At 41.1% G+C, this 17,033-nt stretch overlaps 1 protein-coding gene across 20 annotated transcripts in view; it reads right to left on the minus strand.

The window, feature by feature from the left end:
• Positions 1-17,033, minus strand: part of DIS3L2 (DIS3 like 3'-5' exoribonuclease 2) — a 373,682-nt gene that overhangs the window by 224,637 nt on the left and 132,012 nt on the right. The window contains exon 3 of one of the 20 annotated variants that reach the window (XM_073807113.1): positions 12,783-12,841. The exons of the other annotated variants lie outside the window; for them this stretch is intronic. Coding sequence (XP_073663214.1) covers positions 12,783-12,807 — 25 coding nt within the window. The 5' untranslated portion in view covers positions 12,808-12,841. The remainder of the gene's footprint in view (positions 1-12,782; positions 12,842-17,033) is intronic. 20 annotated transcript variants of the gene reach the window in all.

Below are 17,033 nucleotides of genomic sequence, written 5' to 3' on the forward strand. Positions count from 1 at the left end.
CAAGCAGTGTGTCCAAAGGCAGTGAGAAGGGAGCCAGGGAGTTTGACAGCGAACCCCCGAGCTAAAGTGGGAAGGCTGAGTAGGAGCTGGCTAGATGGATGGGCATGGCGAGCATTCCAGAAAGGAAGACCATGTGTAAGGCACCTAATCAAGAGTAAAATGAGAAGGACAAAGGTTCTCTGTGTCTAAACACGTTGCAGGGACCAGACCACGAAAGGCCTCACATGACATGCTGAAGAGCATGTATTTAACGTTTTAGGGATGGAAAGTCACTGAAAAATATGAGAATAACATAATCAGAATTATACTTGATGAGGAGTCAAGGGTCAGCCTATTGCTCCTTTGAAGATAATCTGTCTTTTTCTCTAGCTGCTTTTAAGATTTTCCCTTTGGTTTTCTGTAGTTTCATCTTGATGTATCTAAGTATGGATTTTTTTTTTTAATTCTACTTACAATCATTGGTTGTAAATCTGTGGTTTGGTATCTCAACTGTTATGGAAAATCTCAGCCATTATCTTTAAATTTCACCTTCGCTCATCTTCTCTCTCATCTCCTTTCTAGGTCTCTAATTAAACTTATTTAGACCTCACTTTATTCTCTATGTCTCTTACCCACTCCCTCTGCATTTCTATTTGTCTCTCCATGCTATACTCTGGATAATTTTTCCTTACCATCTTCCAGTTTGTTAATTTTCTCTTCAGCTTTATTCAATCTTCTGTTAAATGCATCCACTGAGGTTCTTCTTCTTTTTTTTTTTTTTTGCGGTACGCAGGCCTCTCGCTGTTGTGGCCTCTCCCGTTGCGGAGCACAGGCTCCAGATGCGCAGGCTCAGCGACCATGGCTCACAGGCCCAGCCGCTCCGCGGCATGTGGGATCTTCCCGGACCGGGGCACGAACCCGTGTCCCCTGCATTGGCAGGCGGACTCTCAGCCACTGTGTCACCAGGGAAGCCCGAGGTTCTTCTCTTTAAAATATTTAATCAAATATAAACTTTTCCTCATCCACTGAGTTTTAAATTTCATTACTGTTATGTTTATTTCTATAAGTTTTGATTCCTTTTTTAATTTGCTATGTCACATTTCATAGTTTCCTATTCTTTGCAGATATCTTCAAGCTTATCCTTTATTTCTTTAAACACAGTAGTTTTTTATAGATGGTAATGATTCCAATATCTGATGACGTTTATGAAGGGCTGTTTCTGTTGTCTGTGGTTGCTGATGATTCTTGCCCTTGGAGTATGGTTTCCTTGGGTGCCTGGTTATATTTACGTGCTGGTTACTGAATAATCTGAGGCCTGGGCAGAAGAAACCTTCCTTCTGAAAGAATTTCCACTTGATTTTGCCAGACACCCAGAGGCACAACCAGCCCATAAACCAATTCAAGACTTGAGATTCCTTGGTTGAGCCAGTCAGCTTGAACCTGGGCTGCAATTCCAGAAGAGAGCTGGTATGTTTCAGGTCCACCCTCACCGTGACAGTGCAGTCCTTTGGGGTCCCAGCTTCTTGTGAGAAATCTGAGCTTTATTTCTGTCCCCCACAACCGCTGGTCAAACCTGCACTCTTGCATGGGTTTTCCACCCTAATTTTAACCTGGTAATGCCTGTGAGCTCTTTGATGCTTTAAGAAGAAGGCTGGGTTGGGTTTGGTTTTTGTATTTTATCTAAATATTTTTGGTTGCTTCAGTAGGAGAGTGCATGTGTGAATAACAGTTCACCATTACTATCTACAGAAAGTCGCTAGAGTTTGTATTTCAGAAATATTTTTCAGGTGGCAGTGTAGAGCCTAGTGAGTAGTGACTGGAGTTAAGAACAGGAGAGGGGCAGTGGTGATCTGTGCAGGAAACACAGCAAGGAAGCTACTGTGATAATGCCCAACGTTACATTAAGCAAAAGCACAAGGGATGGAGAGAAGAGACAGGTATTCTCACATTTATTTTTCTCAGCAACCCCATGAGGGAAGCATTACTATTCTGGTTCTTATAGCAATCAGCCGTTCTAAGAGGTAAAGTAATTTATCCCAGGGTTCATCCAAGGAGATGGTTAGTAGAGGTGGCATCAGAACCCAGTATGACTCCAATTCCAAACTCTTCTTACCACAGTATGATGAGATCTGGAAGAAAGACAGGTGCATGCGGGTGGGTTCCAATGAGGATGGGAGGGTTGCCAAAAATTTTTTAATTCACTTAAAGACATAGAAGGATTTTAGATTTTAGAAGGTGCCAAGTGATAAACAGCTCTCTAAATAACTTCACTGCTTCCACCCACAGAAATGACAGAGTAGTTAAAAGCATGAGCTTTGGGACTTCCCTGGTGGTGCAGTGGTTAAGAATCCTCCTGCCAATTCAGGGGAAACGGGTTCGAGCGCTGGTCTGGGAAGATCCCACATGCCGCTGAGCAACTAAGCCCACGCACCACAACAACTGAGCCTGCACTCTAGAGCCCCCGAGCCACAACTACTGAAGCCTGTGTGCCTAGGGCCCATGCTCTGCAACAAGAGAAGCCACTGCGATGAGAAGCCTGCATACCGTAACAAAGAGTAGCTCCCGCTTGCCGCAACTAGAGAAAAGCCAGTGCGCAGCAACAAAGACCCAACGCGGCCAAAAATTAATTAATTATTTTTTAAAAGTCATGAAACTTTCAAAAAAAAAAACCATGAGCTTTGGAGTCACAAGACCTAAATTCCAACCTACATCCTGTGATCTTGAACTTGTGGTTTTGAACAAGTTACTCCCTCTCTCAATTTCCTCCTTTGGAAATCAGGAATAGTATACATGAGTTATGTTTACACGGAGTGCCCCGGCACAAAGTACATTAACAAAAATTGTTAGACATTACTACTACTGTTGTTGTCATGGTTATTATCATCAGCTCTTGGTAGTCAGTTTTGAGTGAATCCAACCCTGTTACCCTGGACACAACTGACTGGAAAGGACTGGTACACAGGGATGGCAACATTATAAAATGGGTCACATTTCCTCATCTGTAAAATGTAACCCATCTTATAGAGTTAGTGGGAAGATTAAATGAAGTTAATGTGTGCCAAAGTGCCACAGTGGCTAGAACACAGCAAGCACTCAGTAACTGCTATATAATATATATTTAGATTGCATGTGCTTTTCTGTATGCTTGGTGAATTCTGTGCAAAGTAAGGAGGGAGAAGAGATGGTGCCACATAGGTAGGCAGAGGCCAGGTTAACGTTACGAAGTTTGGGCTTATCCCAAAGGCAGTGGAGAGCTACGGAAGAAAGCAGTCAGGGGACTAATAATGGCTTATGGTTTAAGAAGCTCACACTGGTTGCTATATGGGGGACAGATTTAGAAGTGAAACCGGAGGCAGAAAGGCCAGTTAGCAGGTTACTGCAATAAATCAGACTAGTGGCAGAAGGAATGGAGGGTTCTAGATAGAGAGGTATTTATTATAAAAAGCAAAACTGACAAGATTATTCAGATGCTAGCTGGGAACTGGAGGCTGGGGAAATTATAGGGGTAGAGTAAGGAATGGGAAAAACTGCCTAATTTCCTTATAACAGATGTTCTCAAAGTATAGTCCCCTGACCAGCAACATCAGCATTACCTGGGAACTCCCAGAAATGCAAATTCTTAGACCCCACCCCAGACCTACTGACTCAGAACCTCTGGGGATGGGGTGGGAACTCCCAGAAATGCAAATTATCAGACCCCACCCCAGACCTACTGACTCAGAACCTCTGGGGATGGGGCCCAGCCATCTGAACACACTTTCCAGGGGACTCTGACGCCCACTAAAGTGAAGAACCACTGCTCTAGACAAATAAGCCATGACCTGCTATAGGAAGAGCATCTTCAGGCAATCGGGAGGGGATATAAGTTCAGTCGGACTTAGCGAGTTTGAGGTGTTGGATATTAGATCTGATGCTTAAGAGAGAGTTTTGGGCTGGAGACAGAAATGAGCATGTTGTGTGCGTACAGAGGACAAATGAACAAGTAGACTGGTTCCCTCGGAGATGGTTCAGAATCAGAAGGGAAGAGAGCCTAGGATAGAGCAGTGAGGAACAACATTATTTAACAGAGCGCAAGTAGAAAAGTTTGCAAAAGAAACTGAGGTGTGATCAGAAAGGTAGCAGAATAATCAGCCTAATGTGAAGTCAGAGAAGCCAAAGAAAGCATGCGTTTCAGTAAGAAAAGTATGGTCAGCAGTGTAGACTTAGTGACAAGGTCATAGGAGGAAATGGAGTGAAGCAGAACGCCATGCGGGGAACTGACTGCGGAGACGAGGGTGTGCACCAGGCTCCGGAAGGCTGGCTGTGAAGGCGGGGAACAGCACAGGGTGGACGCTGCAGAGGGAAAAAGAAATCACACATGATTTCTTGTATTTTTTTTAAGATAAGAGAAGCCTGAACACAGTTAATTGCTGATAGGAAAGAATCACTAAAGAAGGTGTGGTTGAAGAGGGAAGGATTAACCTCAAAGAAAGGGAAGGGACCCTGGGCGGGAAGGGAAGGGACCCAGAACCCAGAGGGAAGGATTAACCTCAGGCAGAAGGTCAGAGAGATGCCAACTTCATTGTATCAAAATAAATGGAGGAGGGAAGGAGTCTAGACACAAGCCATTCCTAAGTGGAAAGCTGAGGGGGTTCCACAGGGGAAGGGGGTGGGCAACAGCTCTGGTTTTTTGAAACGTAGAAGCCAATTCATCTGTTGAAAAGTGCTAGGGAGGTGAAGGATACCTAATATATTCAGAGCTGGGTTCCACAATCCCAGGGGAGGATCACATGCGAATGGCTTCCCAAAACAGTGGCCCTGAACATGCCAGGCGCTACACTCTATGCATTCAAAATATTAACAGTAAAAAATTTACAAAATAGTAATAGTAACTAGTTATTGAGCGCCTATGGCACACACCTGGCACTGTGTTAGATGATTCATAGGCACTACCAAATTTAATATTCTCCAGTAATCCAATGAGGTAGCAAGTACTATCATGCCCATTTTAGAGATGAGGTTCTAAAAGATCATTAGGAAACGAGGCTCGCAAACACCCAAGTGATAACACGCTTGCTCACGGATACCAGCTAGGAAACGACAAGGGCGGGATTCGAACCTAAGTCTCATCCTCTTCCCATGATGCCACACAACCTTCAGGATTTGAACAGGATTAGTAGAAGTGAGAATGGAAAAGAAAACATGATTTTTGAAAGATGTGCCTGAATGACAAGATACTGGGAGAAGTCAATCAACTCTTGGGCCCATTTTGAGTTTGGGGTGACAATGCGATATAAGTATGATCACGTCCTTTACCCAAGCTGGAGATATCATTCTACATCTTGGGGCAGAGACTGGGAATATCAATTAGATGATAACAATGATAACATTGTCTGAAAGTAGACAGATGTGTATAGACTGGGGAAAGAAGGACTTCATATAAGAGTAACAGAATAAATAAATGAATGAAAAGAAAGCTAATACTCAAGCATTAAAAGGAAAAAAATCCCTTCACTACCCAAATTTCCTTCCTTGTTCTAATTTACAGACTGGTGAGAGATGAAGAACAGCGGGACTCACTGTGTCAGAACTTGGTCACCCTTCTCCCCAGGCTGACTTCAGGTTCCTGAGTTGAAGCAGTGCCCTGGGTAGAGTGATTTTCGTGCCCAAACCTGAGTCCTTCACAGGGTCTTCTCAGATGCGGCTTCGCACTGATTCCCATTCCCAGCTGTTAACTATATTAATTACATCATCAACACTGCTTTTCTCTGAGCACTCTCTGCTCCAAATCTTTCTCTTGCCCAGGAGAAACCACTTCTAAATTTCTCTCTACTAAAGCTTTAATTGGCTTTTAGCTTCATGGCTCCCAAAAGACCCAAAATGTAGGCCCACATACTTATGTGCTCCCATCTACCGCTGGCTTTAACTTACTAATTCTGCATCTTTCCCAACAGATGAATGACTCCTCCAAGTTTAAGTTGACTTCCATCTGAGTTTTTCTTAAAGGGGACAAGCCTGACCTGTTACTGTGACATGACCATTTCAACACCAGAAACACAGTGTTTACTAAAATCTGACTAGTGTTTCTTTACCTGTCTTCCAAAGACTAGCTATCCATCAAAACTTCAAAAAATGAAAAAGGTGCTGAGCTATCATAGGGGGTTAAGTAGAGACTGGCCTCCCCCCACCCCAAGCATGGCAAGCTAAAGTAAATGAGTTTTGCTGTGTTCTGAGCCTGTGATCCACATATATCAAACATATATCTCTCTCATGTTCTAAGTCTCCTAAAGCACATGTGATATTTCATCCTATTGAACATTTCCAACAGGGATGATGAGATCCAGCCCACTGCTTGGGCAAAAGGGAAAGTATTAAAATGCTGATTCTAGAGAGTCAGGCCTCTTTATCAATTCAGTTCCTATTACCTAAAAATAGGACTCCAAAATGATCATTACCAGGCAAACGAAAACAGGTAGGTTAAAGAAGAAAAAATTCTTACAGGCTGCATCATTTCTGAGACCCAGCAGGCCCCCTGGGAAACAGAACAATACACCACTCAAAAACAGCTAATGTTTGAAGCATCTTTAATGGAAAATTGCTTCTCCTTAATAACGTAACAACCTCTAGCTCTAAATGCAAATCAGGCAGATCACTCCAGCCAGGTTATATAGACATGGATGAGTCATTGCTTTTGATGCCAAACTGACAAATATGAAGGTTTCACAATGGATCCTATGTGGCTGCTGTGCAGAAAAAGGATTCAGGTGTTAAACAGGAAAGCAACTAGTTTGGCTCTTCCTCAGTTTCAAAGAAGGAAAGGAAGGATAATCTTTTGCAGAACATTTGCTGAGTACAAGACTGTTCTGGGGGTTGAAAGTAGGTGAAAGATGAGCAAAAACAGTTATATGAGGGAAATAAAGAAAATACTGAACCATAATAATATCAGTCATGGAATGTGAACTGAAAAAAGAAACAAGTACCTAGAAAGAAGAGTCGCGGAAAGGAAAGATCACACATCTAGCTGGAAGAAATAAGTACAGGCTCATGGGGACAACATCCTGTGGTTGAGTGGACTCTACGACGGCCCCCAGTGACCCTCACAGCTCCTGCTCTTCACACCGTGGAATAACCCCCCTCCCTCTGAGTGTCGGCAGGACCTACAACTTGCTTCTAACCAACAAAATATGGCCAACATGACAGGATGTCACTTCCATGATTACGTTCCATAAGACTGTAACTTCCACCTTGAAAACAGACTCTCTCCCTTGCTGGATCTGATGAAGCCAGCTGCCATACAGAGAGGCCCACACCAGCAGCCAGCAAGGAAGTGAGATCCTCAGTCCAAAAGCCCGCAAGGAACTGAATCTAGCCAACAACCATATAAACTTGGAAGAACACCCTTCCCCAGTAGAGCCTTCAGATGGCTGACACCTTGATTGCAACCTTGTGAGAAACCCTGAAGCAGAGGACCACGCTGGGCCATGCCCAGATTCCTGACTGAACGGGAACCTTGTTTCCTCTACTCATAACACTTAGGATATAAAATGTATGGGTTTTTCACACCAAGCAATTCTGCAAGTCTCTGTGGACACCACCTGGTGGCCAACAATTTAATTCAGTTCTGATCCTAACTACCTGGAGAGAGTACAGACCTCACAGATTAAGGGCTCAGTCCCATGAGACTGCCTGCCCCACCCCCCACTTCAGACTGCAAATGCAAGTAGTGGGCCTCCAGATTACCCACACTCTGTCTGAGTTGGCTGCAAATTGAGGGGGTTCCCATGACCCCATCCTTAGGTTTGATAATCTGTCATAACGGTTCACAGAACTCAGGGCAGCATTTAACTTACATTTACTGGTTTAGTATAAAGGATATCATAAAGGATACAGCCAAAGAGGTACATAGGAGGCCCAGAGGATCCTGAGCACATGAGCTTCTGTCCCCATGGAGTCGAGGGGTGCACCACCCTCCCAGCACATGGATGTATTCACCAAGCTAGAAGCTCTCCAAACCCCATAGTTCAGAAATTTTTATGGAGGCTTCATCATGCAGGCATGATCAAATATTAATTCAATGTTCAGCCTCTCTCCACTCCCTGAAGGATGGGGACGGGGCTGAAAATTTCAAGCTTCTAACCATAGCCTGAAATGATTAGAATCATTTCATGACCAACCCCATCCTGAAGCTATCCTGGAGTCCACCAAGAGTTGCCTCACAGAACAATAGATGCTCCTATCACCATCATCACTCAGGAAATGACAAGGGTTTTAGAAGCTCTGTGTCAAGGAACCAGGGTCAAAGACCACATATTAGAACAAAAGATGCTCCTAGCACTGCTATCACTCAGGAAGTTTCCAAGGTCTTTAGGAGCTGTGTGTCAGGAACCAGGGGCAGAAGCCAAATATATATTTCTTATTATGTTCTACTGACACACAGAAAATGTGAGATAGTAAACGTGTTGTTTTAAGTCTGCGGCAAATTTGTTACACAGCAATAAATAATTAATACACATTTAAAATGACAGTTGACATTTGAAGGTTAGAGGAATTTTCACAGGAGGAGACAGGGAATTAGGCAGCATTCATGGCAGAAAAGAGGAGGCACAGAGACACAAAAGCAGAAGAGGGAAGTGAGTGCTTAGGAACAATACAAGGCCCGGTTTGGTTGGATGTGAGGTCTGAGTGGGCAGGTGCAAGAACATAGGTTGGGGGCTTCCCTGGTGGCGCAGTGGTTAAGAATCTGCCTGCCAAGGCAGGGGACAGGGGTTCGAGCCCCGGTCCGGGAAGATCCCACATGCTGTAGAGCAACTAAGCCCGTGTGCCACAATTACTGAGCCTGCACTCCAGAGCTCACAAGCCACAACTACTGAAGCCCACATGCCTAGAGCCCATGCTCTGCAACAAGAGAAGCCACCGCAATGAGAAGCCCATGCACCGCAATGAAGACCCAACACAGCCAAATATAAAATAAATAAATAAAGAAACATAAGCTGGAGAGACAGGCAGGAGACCCCTGGTGGACAAGGACAGCCAAAAAGAGCCATTAGAGCTCATCACTTACATCATGCGGTCTGAGAACCTCTTGCTTCAAGAGGCGACAGGCTTCAAAAACTGATTTGGAAAATGCCCATAACTAAATGTGTGCTTTATTCTTTTTAAGGTACCTTCCCTTCCATTACCTCATTTGATTTACACAAGGACCTGTGAAGAAGTCAAGGCAGGTATTTATTATGAAGTTTTTTTTGGTTTTGTTTTTTTACAAATAAGGAAAATGAAGCAGTGAGAGGCAAGAATGACTGGCAAAAGCTTTTGTTCAGTACTTTTTTGTTTCCTACTAGGAGTGTTGCCACATTTTATTGGATCCTCCTTCCCTGGTGGAGATGCAAACAGGGCTAGCCAAAGGAGCATTTATACCTAGAAGAGTAGGTGCAGTGAGGCCTGGGTGAACTGCAGAGTCAAGAGTACAATAGTTTAGTCCATATAAGCTGATATCAAGAGCTTTGAAATAAGGAGGGTCAAAATGAACATTAGATCCCAAGACTATCAAGTTTATACTCGATTGCTGCCTCTGCCTCAAGCAAATGAGTCAGAGCTGAGGGGACTGGCCAAATAGGGGTCAGCTAATTGGGAGCGGAGATGAGAAACTTTACTATGCAGCTGAGCTTTACTCAGGGGCCTAGTAAAAGGGTGTGCAGGGGTGGGAGGCTGGTTCCACTTAAAGGGATAGGGGTGACTCATCTATTTTTTAGTTTGTTGGGTTTTTTTTTCAAGCAGTATCTGAAAAGCAGGGACAATTTTCTACTGCAAAATGTTAAATAAGATCTGTCCTTAATGGTGGAGGTTCTACACCCAGAGTAGGACACCCAGTTCCCTCTCCCCATCCAGAGCCACACAAGCCAGTTTTTTTCCCCCCAATAGGCTTAGCTGGAGTCTTCAACAGCTTTTTGTAAATCTCAGCAGGTTACAGCTACCAATACTCCATTAGTCAAGCAAAGATCTCCCCTGACATGTTGCTGCATGACTTGAAAAATCTACTTGGTAGTTCTCAAGGGAGAATGGGCATTATTTAGAGTGACCCAAAGGGGTAATCAATGCCAGTAAGATGAATCATAGTTCTGCATAGTGGCAAAGAAAGGGTCTCTATCAAAGCAAAAAAAAAAAAAAAAAAAACCAAAACCCACACAAAACCTTAAGAAAGCAGGTTAAACACTAAGTTACAAAAAAGGCTTCATTATTCAACTGAATAAAGCTTCCACATTCTGCCTAGAGGGGTGAACGGGGAAGAGCTACTTGACTGGGCCTTCTCTTCTTGGAGTCTGATGACCTGAAAACTAACTTCACAGACGAAAGTGCTCAGAATCCCAGGTCGAGGGAAGTGGGGATGAAGACACTGACCATCCCCACCTGTAATGATTCTCATTTTCCCAGTTCAATAAATACCAAATTGAACTTTTCTCTTTCAATCCATTCTTTCAAAATAATGGTTAAATCAAAAAAAAAAAAAAAAAAAAAAAGAGGGGGTTTTCCCTGAATAAAGGTTATTTTAAATAATTGTGAGAATCAGTCTTTTTAAATAAAAATAATCTTTAATCGTTTGATATCCACTAACAAAAGAGAGGCATTCCTTCATTTCTTGAAAATACTCATCACTTCCTTCTTAGTTCTATACATTTTTCTGTTAGGTCTTGTACAAGGCTCTCAAAATCTTTATCAGAGTTACTTCCCACCCTCCATCCTTGCACCTGAGTTTTCCATATCTACCAGCTTATGCCTTGGTTTTGTAGGATAATGACTACTTCAGGTAATTCCAACTGTGGACCATCTAGCTGGTAATCTCACCAATTTCCTATAGCTTCAACTGATAATGTTCAGATCTATAACTCTCAACATCCCTCCTCTGGGTCGATATTTCTATTTCCAATTGCCCACTGGATGTTACAACTTGAGTGTCCCCCATGTAACTCAAATTCAACATATAATCAGAACCCAGATTCATAGTCCATCTCATACCTGGTCTTATTTTTCTCATTTAAGAATGTCAACACCCATGCAGTTGCTAAACTAGATATCAAGTTAATCTCATCCTTGAATGTTCCTCTGTCTTAAGTCCCATATCTGATCTACCATCGAACTCTGACGATTCTAGTTCTGAAATATCTTGCTTACCTATCCCTTCTTCTGCATTCCAGCTGCCATTGCTCTCAGTCAGGTCAAGCATCTTAACTGGTCCCATGCCATGCCCCAATTTCTCCCCGCCTCCTAACAATCAGTCTCCTTTCCTTAACAACCTTGGGTGACTTCCCATTACCCAGATCTCTTAGCAGCCACAGAAAACTGGACAAAGCTTCACCACAGCCTATTTTTCTAGCCTCCCCTCCAAACTCCCCACCATGTACACTGCACTATTCCCACTGTAGATATTATTCTACCTACTATCCACCTCTGTGCCCCTGTTCATGCCAAGAATATTTCTGACCCTTCTTCGCCTGGAAAACTACTCATCCTTCAAGGCCTAGAGAGCAAATTGTCTTATTTTCTCTCCCTCTTCCTCCTCTCACTTTCTCCCCCTTCCTCTGTGAATGGTCCCTCCCTCCCTCTGCAAATCTGTTCCTCTTCTCTGTGTGCACTATTTGTGGTTTCTAGAAGCCTCTGTTCCCTAATGACTTTGTCACCAGCCCTCACTCCACATGACACTGTTATCCTAGAGTCCTCAAGCTGTGGAGAAAAAAATCTAATGGGTCACTGGCCAGTCAATGTATTGATGTTTCTTAGGTCAGGGGTCTACTCATGATCCAGCTAACGTCCCGGGGACAGGGCAGACTGCATCTACCACGTCAGTAAAGGCAATTGCCATGGAAGGGGACTAAGGCAGTCACGATCCACAACACACGTCTGTTACTATATCTCCTCTTATGGAATAATTTCACCTCAAGGACAAGCATCTGGATTTTACTCTTCATTCATCTTTCTCTTCCTAGTAAGTGGCAGAACGCCTGGCTTGTCACTCCCTCTGCATCTCCCTGGATGCTCTTGGTTGAGATGACAGAACATTCAACACAAACTGGCTTATATCTCAAAGGTGAATCACTGGCTAATGCAATTAGAAGTCCAGAGGGAAGACAGGCTTCAAGGTCAGTTGATCCAGGGCCCAGCCCTCTAATGGTTGTAGGGGCCCAGATTTTTTTCTGCTTCTCCACTCTTCTATCCACAGCACTTGGCTAGTCATAGGATAGCTTCCAGTACCAATCAGGGATAAATCTTTCATGTTCACATCCATCAGGAAACTACTTACATCCCAGAATTCTAAGCAGGAGTCACCCTGATTAGACTGCTTAGGTAATGTGCCTATGAGAAGAGGAAATGGTTTGAAGCTGCAATATCCAATGCAGTAGCCACAAACCACATGTAGCTATTTTAAAATAAAATTAATTAAAATTAAATATAATTAAAAAGTCAGTTTTTCAGTCACAAATTTCAAGTGCTCAACAGCCACATGTGACTAGGTGGCTACACAGAAAGTCCTACTGGCATAAGGTAACCAAGTAACTAGTATGAGGCAACCAAAACTTGGCAGCTGGGGTCAACTTAGTTCAAAGTCCCAGGAATCTGGGGAAGGGGCAGATGTCCAGATGAAAATCTAGATGCATACAGGAAAGGGAAAGAGGGAAATAGACTCTAGATGGGCAATGAACAATACTCAACATAGTCTTCTAGAAAGAAATTAAACTGATCTGGCATGATCTGCTCTTCAAAAAAAATAACCCATTTGTAGAAACTGTCTGTTGTTATTTGAGGTACAAGGTGTTTTTCTTTTACAAACTCACTAACTTCCTGTGGGACACTGGACATGCCAAGTAACCTCTCTGAGTCTCAGTTTCCTCGTCTGTAAAAAAAAAAAAAAAAGAAGGTGAACTAGATCAGTTGTTTCTAACCTTTTAATCAGAGCAGAATTTTTTAAAATACATTTTTAAAAATTAATTTTTGCCTAAGATCTCACACTTTGAAGTATTTTTAGTAATTTAACTGCATCAAAAATTAATTTGTCACCCTGTTTTTTAATCAAAAACACACAACTGTTAATTAGAGCCTCTGATCACCAAGAAAAGTCAATGTTACCACGGTAGGCTAGTATCATTTGTATCAAAAGTAAAATAAGTTGACTTTGCAGTCTTAAAGCAAATGAACTATTTTCATTTAGTGTCATGAAATATTTATAAATAATGTGAAGTACTCCACTGGAAGCCCCGAGGGGTGGACTAACACCCGTCAAGGAGAGTACCTGATCTTGTAGGACTCATGTAGGTCCAGAATTTTATGATTTCTATAGTAATGCAACTGTAAACAGATATGACCCTCGTCACTAGCATAGACTAGCCTGACCTGGAAAGTACCAGAGAGAGGGATGAGTAGACAACTTAGAAGAAAGATTCCAAGGGTGACTGGAAATAAGGAGAAAATGATACCATCACACAAAGATGCTGATCTACATTTTTATTACCAGTAAGCCCCCCAAAAGTAGATTATTAAGTAATTCAGGGAGCCAAGTATAAAGCTAAAAGTGGACAGCAAGCAAGAGAATCAAGAGTGCAATACTGCAAAGATGCTAAAAGAACCATGGGCACAGGGGGTGGCTCCAGAGACCTTCAAGTCTTCATTCATCTCTACTGAGGAGAAGGGCAGGCACACACAGTGACAGACATATTAGAGGCCTGGGAACTTCTGTTTCCAGGTAACAGCATGAACTACATTTAATATAGATTATTTGCTTTTATTTAAATTTCTATTCCAATAATTTGGTGTTAAAGTACTAGCAAGAAGGCTGACAGGCATGTCTATTCCTAGGTGCTGTAAGGAATGGATTGGGGCAGAGTATATTCTAGAAAATAAATTACTTGTAATGTTAGAAAAATGTTCTGAAACCCAAGCTCCCTAGGTCTGTTGATACATCAAAGAGAAAATAGGTAGGACTGACTCAATGATAAAAAATGAGAAGAGGAGAAGGTGAAAATGACAAGCCAGAGAAAGAACTGGACAAGCTTCGATCATATTTCAGTAAAGAACAAATATTATTTTTTCAAGATTGTTATAATTCATCATGGTTTTCTATCTCTGATAACCCTTCTAATAACTATGTATTTAACAATTTAAAAATTCCTTTAAAAACACCCACATTTCTCAAACAGCTAAGTATATGACACAGCAATTCTACTACTGGGTATAATTTCAATGGAATTGAAGACAGGAACTCAGATACTTGCTCACCAATGTTCATTTCAGCATTACTCACTATTCAATAGCCAAAAGGTGGAAACAAACCAGTGTCCATCGACATGAATGGATAAACAAAATGTGGTATATTCAATATAATGAAATACTACTCAGTCATGAAAAGGAATGACATTCTGACACATGCTACAACATAGATGAACCTTGAAAACATTATGCTAAATGAAATAAGCCAGACACAAAAGGAGGAATATTGTATGACTCCACTTACATGACATATCAAGAAGAGACAATTTATAGAGAGGAAGTAGATTAGTGGTTAGCAGAGACTGAGGCGGGTGAAATGGGGAGTTGTTTAATGGTTACAGAGTTTCTGTTTAGCATGATAAAAAAACGTGTGGGAATAGTACTAGATAATAGTAATGGCTGTGCAACATCATGAATGTAATTAATGGGACTGAATTGTAAACTTAAAAATGGTTAAAAAGACAAATTTGGTGCTATATATATTTTATCACACACACAAAAGATTTTTAAAACCACAAGAGTTTCTGTTTCTTATAGAGAGTGTAGGGCAGGGAATAGTGTGATAATATTTATTGCTTTCAAGGAGGGAAACTCAGGTGGCAGAAGAGAACAGGTAGGCCCCCGTCCTCTGACAGTCCCTTAAAGAAACTCTTAGAATAGAGGGGTTCTTCAAGGACCTAAACAGATGCCGATGACGCTTTAAACTACATTTCCAATCCAATCTCTGACGTCAACTTCAACCTACATTTCCAACTATACATGACCACCTCAGACTTAACATGTTTAAAAGAAAGTCCTTAGGAATACAAGATAAAGGTAGAGATTACTTACAATAAATAAAAATAGTAGAAATAAGTTTCTACTAAAAATTAAACAGACAAGTCACTTCCTAGTGTAATAAAAAATGAGGGGAAAACTGAAAGGTTTGATTATAGATGCAGAAGAAATTAATTGAAAAAACTTCGTACAACTCTATTCTAAAATATTAGAATAGGTGGCGAAAATGTATGATTTTCCTGGAAAATATAATTTTAATTTTGCATTATCAAAATTAATGCAAGAAGAGGGAAAAAAACCCTACAGAAACAAAATAATCATTACACATGGAGAAAGCTGCCAGCTAAGGAAAGCCCTAGCCCATGTTCCAACCATGCGTTCTTTAAATGCTTCAAGTATTGAGAACACTTGATCATTCTCAATGCTATTCTGACTGCTCCAAAGCAGTGAGAAAAAGAAAGGTCCCCAGTTCTTCCCAAAAAGTTAATAGAGCCTGATACCAAAACACAAAAAAGACAGCACAATAAGAAGAAACTGCAGACAAATCACACATTTTGTATTTTTAAATCCAAAAATCATAAATAAATATCAGCAAACAGAACTGAGTTACATGTTAAAACATGCTACACACCACGACCAAGTGAGAGTCATGGCTGTATGAGGGATACAAGAATTATTCAACATTATGTGTCATCAAGTAAACAAGCAAAAGGGGAAAAAAAACAAAATCTTGAAGAAGCTCAGAAGGCACTTGAAAGAAAACTTCAATATCCATTCCCAATAGAAACTTTTAGTTAAAAAAGAAAAGGGACACTTGGTTAACTAGGTCTGAAGCCAACAACCAGCACTGTGCTTGAGGGTTTAATACTGGAAGCATTCCTATTAAAGTCCAGAAGAAGGCAATCACCACTATTATGTAATACAGTTCTTAAAGCAATGGCCAATGACATGAGGAAAAAATGAGAAGCACAAATTAGAAAGTTAGGGACAAAATTATTATCTGCAGATAAAATTGTTTTATACCTAGAAAATCAAAGCCACCAACTAGAAAATTATTGGAAATAATAAGAGCATTCATTAAGGTATCCAGCTTAAAGATACACAAAACAACCCCAAAAGCTTTCTTATATATCAACAATTACATGTAGGAAATTGCTGGAAAAAATTCCTTTCAAATTAATACTAAAGAACACAAAATACTCAATGTTTTTTTTTCTAATACTCAAGTTTTTTCTAATGTGCAATAATGCTATATATAAACTATTAAACATATTAAGAAGATGTAAGATTCAAAATTCACATTGTGAATAGGTTTGATAAACTAAGACATACATAGACCATACTATAGTCAAAACAGCAAAACAGGGCACAGTCCCCAAAAAAGACCCCACAATTGAGCAAAAATTGAGGCAACAGATTTTTACCCAAACTATTTTAATTAGCGTGTTGCATTTCCTAACAGTAAATAATTAAAACATTCATTAAAGTCTTGTTCAGCATCAACTATCAATTTCAGTAGCTTAAACCAGTCGTTCTCCAATTGTGGTTTGAGATCCTGCCAAAGGCCCACAAGGTCAAGACTCTTTTCATAATAATACTAAGACATTATTTGTCCCTTTCACTCTCATTTTCTCATGTCTGTAAAGTAGAGGTCAGCAAACTAAACTGGCCCACAGGCCAAATCCAGCCATGTCCACTCATTTACATATTCTCCACAGCCACTTTCAGGCTACAAAAACAGAGTTGAGTAGTTGTGACACAGAAGTCTCTGTCTCTGGTGTATCCCACAAAGCTGGAAATATTTACTATGTGGTCCTTTACAGAATACCTTTGCTAATCCCTGCTCTAATGAACAATAGAATGTGTGCTTATGTATTCTTGTGTTTTCTAGAATTTTCTAAGATTATCAATTTAAAGTACAAACAAGTATATTTTAGAAGTTAATTCCATTTTTCTCCTCAGTATTTTGACTATGGTTTTATCTACTATACATCATTAACCTCACTGATGCCCAATAAATCATTATTTTAAAATCTGAAGTTCTC

The sequence above is a fragment of the Tursiops truncatus genome, chromosome 7 (genome assembly GCF_011762595.2).
Source record: "Tursiops truncatus isolate mTurTru1 chromosome 7, mTurTru1.mat.Y, whole genome shotgun sequence".
Lineage (NCBI taxonomy): Eukaryota > Metazoa > Chordata > Mammalia > Artiodactyla > Delphinidae > Tursiops > Tursiops truncatus.